Here is a 1,579-nt window from a genome sequence, read left to right as displayed (position 1 = left end):
GAAAAACAGTCAGTTACCTACAAGGGAGTACCCATACGACTGTCAGCTGATTTCTCAACAGAAACTTTGCAGGCCAGAAGGGAGTGGCAAGAAATATTCAAAGTGATGAATAGCAAGAACCTACAACCAAGATTACTTTATCCAGCAAAGCTATCATTCAGAACTGAGGGTCAGATAAAGAGCTTCACTGATAAGAAAAAGCCAAAGGAGTTCATCACCACCAACCCAGTATTATATGAAATGCTGAAAGGTATTCTTTAAGAAGAGGAAGAAGAAAAAGGTAAAGATAAAAATTATGAACAACAATTACGTATCTATCAACAAGTGAATCTAAAAATCAAGTGAATAAAAAATCTGATGAACAGAGTAAACGTGAATATAATAGAATCAGGGGCATAGAAAGGGAGTGGACTGCCAATTCTTGGGGGGGAAAGGGGTGTGGGAGGTGGGGGAAGAGACTGGACAAAAATCATATACCTATGGATGAGGACAGTGGGTAAGGGCAGAGGGTGGGGTGGGAACTGGGTGGAGGGGAGCTATGGGGGGGAAAAAGAGAAACAACTGTAATAATCTGAACAATAAAGATTTAATTAAAAAATTTTAGACTTTAATTCCTAAAGTTCTTCTTGCCTAAAAGACGAGTACTATTTAAGATGCTTGTTTTATATTTGTTAACTATTTTATAAAAGCGAGGGAAGGCCTAAAATACTTATGTAACCCTTTCAATGAGACCTACGGAGTTTTTGGAGCCAGTTTAGCCCTTATTATTCCTCACGCAATAATAGTTAATAAATCCACAAGTTTCCATTTGTATCATCTGGTTTACAGAATGACAAGTTGGGAAATTTTTTAAATCGCAACGTTTTCGGGGGCGGGCATGAGGAAAGTGGGGGCATGAGTAATGGGAGTCTTGAGTGCCCCTACTTTCCTCATGCCCATCCCCTTCTCTCACTGCCCAAGTTTCTGGCAGCAACAGTGTTAAGAAGCCTTAATTTAATGCTTAATTCAATCCTCCAGTACTGAGAAAAGAAGGCAGAGAGAAGTTTTTGTGAGGAGCGTTGTCCTAAAGATATTTTTGTAGAGGCATTTTAAAAATGCTACTGGCGGCTGCTGCAGATTTGTGTTTTCTTTTCCCTTTAAAACCTCGGGGGCGGAGGCAAGCGCCTGAATGCGTGGAGGGCTCCGCAGCCCTGTCCGTCAAGAGAAAGGTCCGGGGTCTGGAAGTCCCTTTCCCCGCCCACCCACCAGCGGCCGCGCATGCGCCGAGCCGGCGGGTTGGGTAGCTGTCGGCCAGGAAATGGCGGCTGCGGGCTTGGTCGCTGTGTCCACAGCTGCAGAGCATTCTGGCCCCGTAGCGTCGGGAGGCAGCCTCTCTGGTGTTAACTGCGGCCCAAGCGCCGGGACAGGTCCCGGTCCTGGCCCGGGCTCGTGGAGCCGTTCCCTCGATCGAGCGCTGGAGGAGGCGGCGATAACCGGGGTGCTGATCCTGAGCGGCCGGAAACTGAGGGAGTTTCCCCGGGGAGCGGCCAACCACGACCTGACGGACACCACCCGGGCGGGTGAGCGGGGCGGGAGGCAG

General features: G+C 47.9%; 1 protein-coding gene across 11 annotated transcripts in view; it reads left to right on the top strand.

Annotated features, from left to right (window-relative positions):
- Nucleotides 1-1,260: 1,260 nt before the first annotated feature.
- LRCH3 (leucine-rich repeats and calponin homology (CH) domain containing 3) overlaps nt 1,261-1,579 on the top strand; it is a 109,350-nt gene continuing 109,031 nt past the window's right edge. For all 11 annotated transcript variants that reach the window (XM_014545275.1, XM_014545280.1, XM_005873142.2 and 8 more), the window contains exon 1: nt 1,261-1,559. In XM_014545275.1, coding sequence (XP_014400761.1) covers nt 1,298-1,559 — 262 coding nt within the window. In that variant the 5' untranslated portion in view covers nt 1,261-1,297. The remainder of the gene's footprint in view (nt 1,560-1,579) is intronic.

The sequence above is a fragment of the Myotis brandtii genome, unplaced genomic scaffold, assembly GCF_000412655.1.
Source record: "Myotis brandtii unplaced genomic scaffold, ASM41265v1 scaffold4, whole genome shotgun sequence".
NCBI lineage: Eukaryota > Metazoa > Chordata > Mammalia > Chiroptera > Vespertilionidae > Myotis > Myotis brandtii.
The sequence above is the reverse complement of the archived record's forward strand: the minus strand, read 5'-3'. Positions and strand labels throughout refer to the sequence as shown.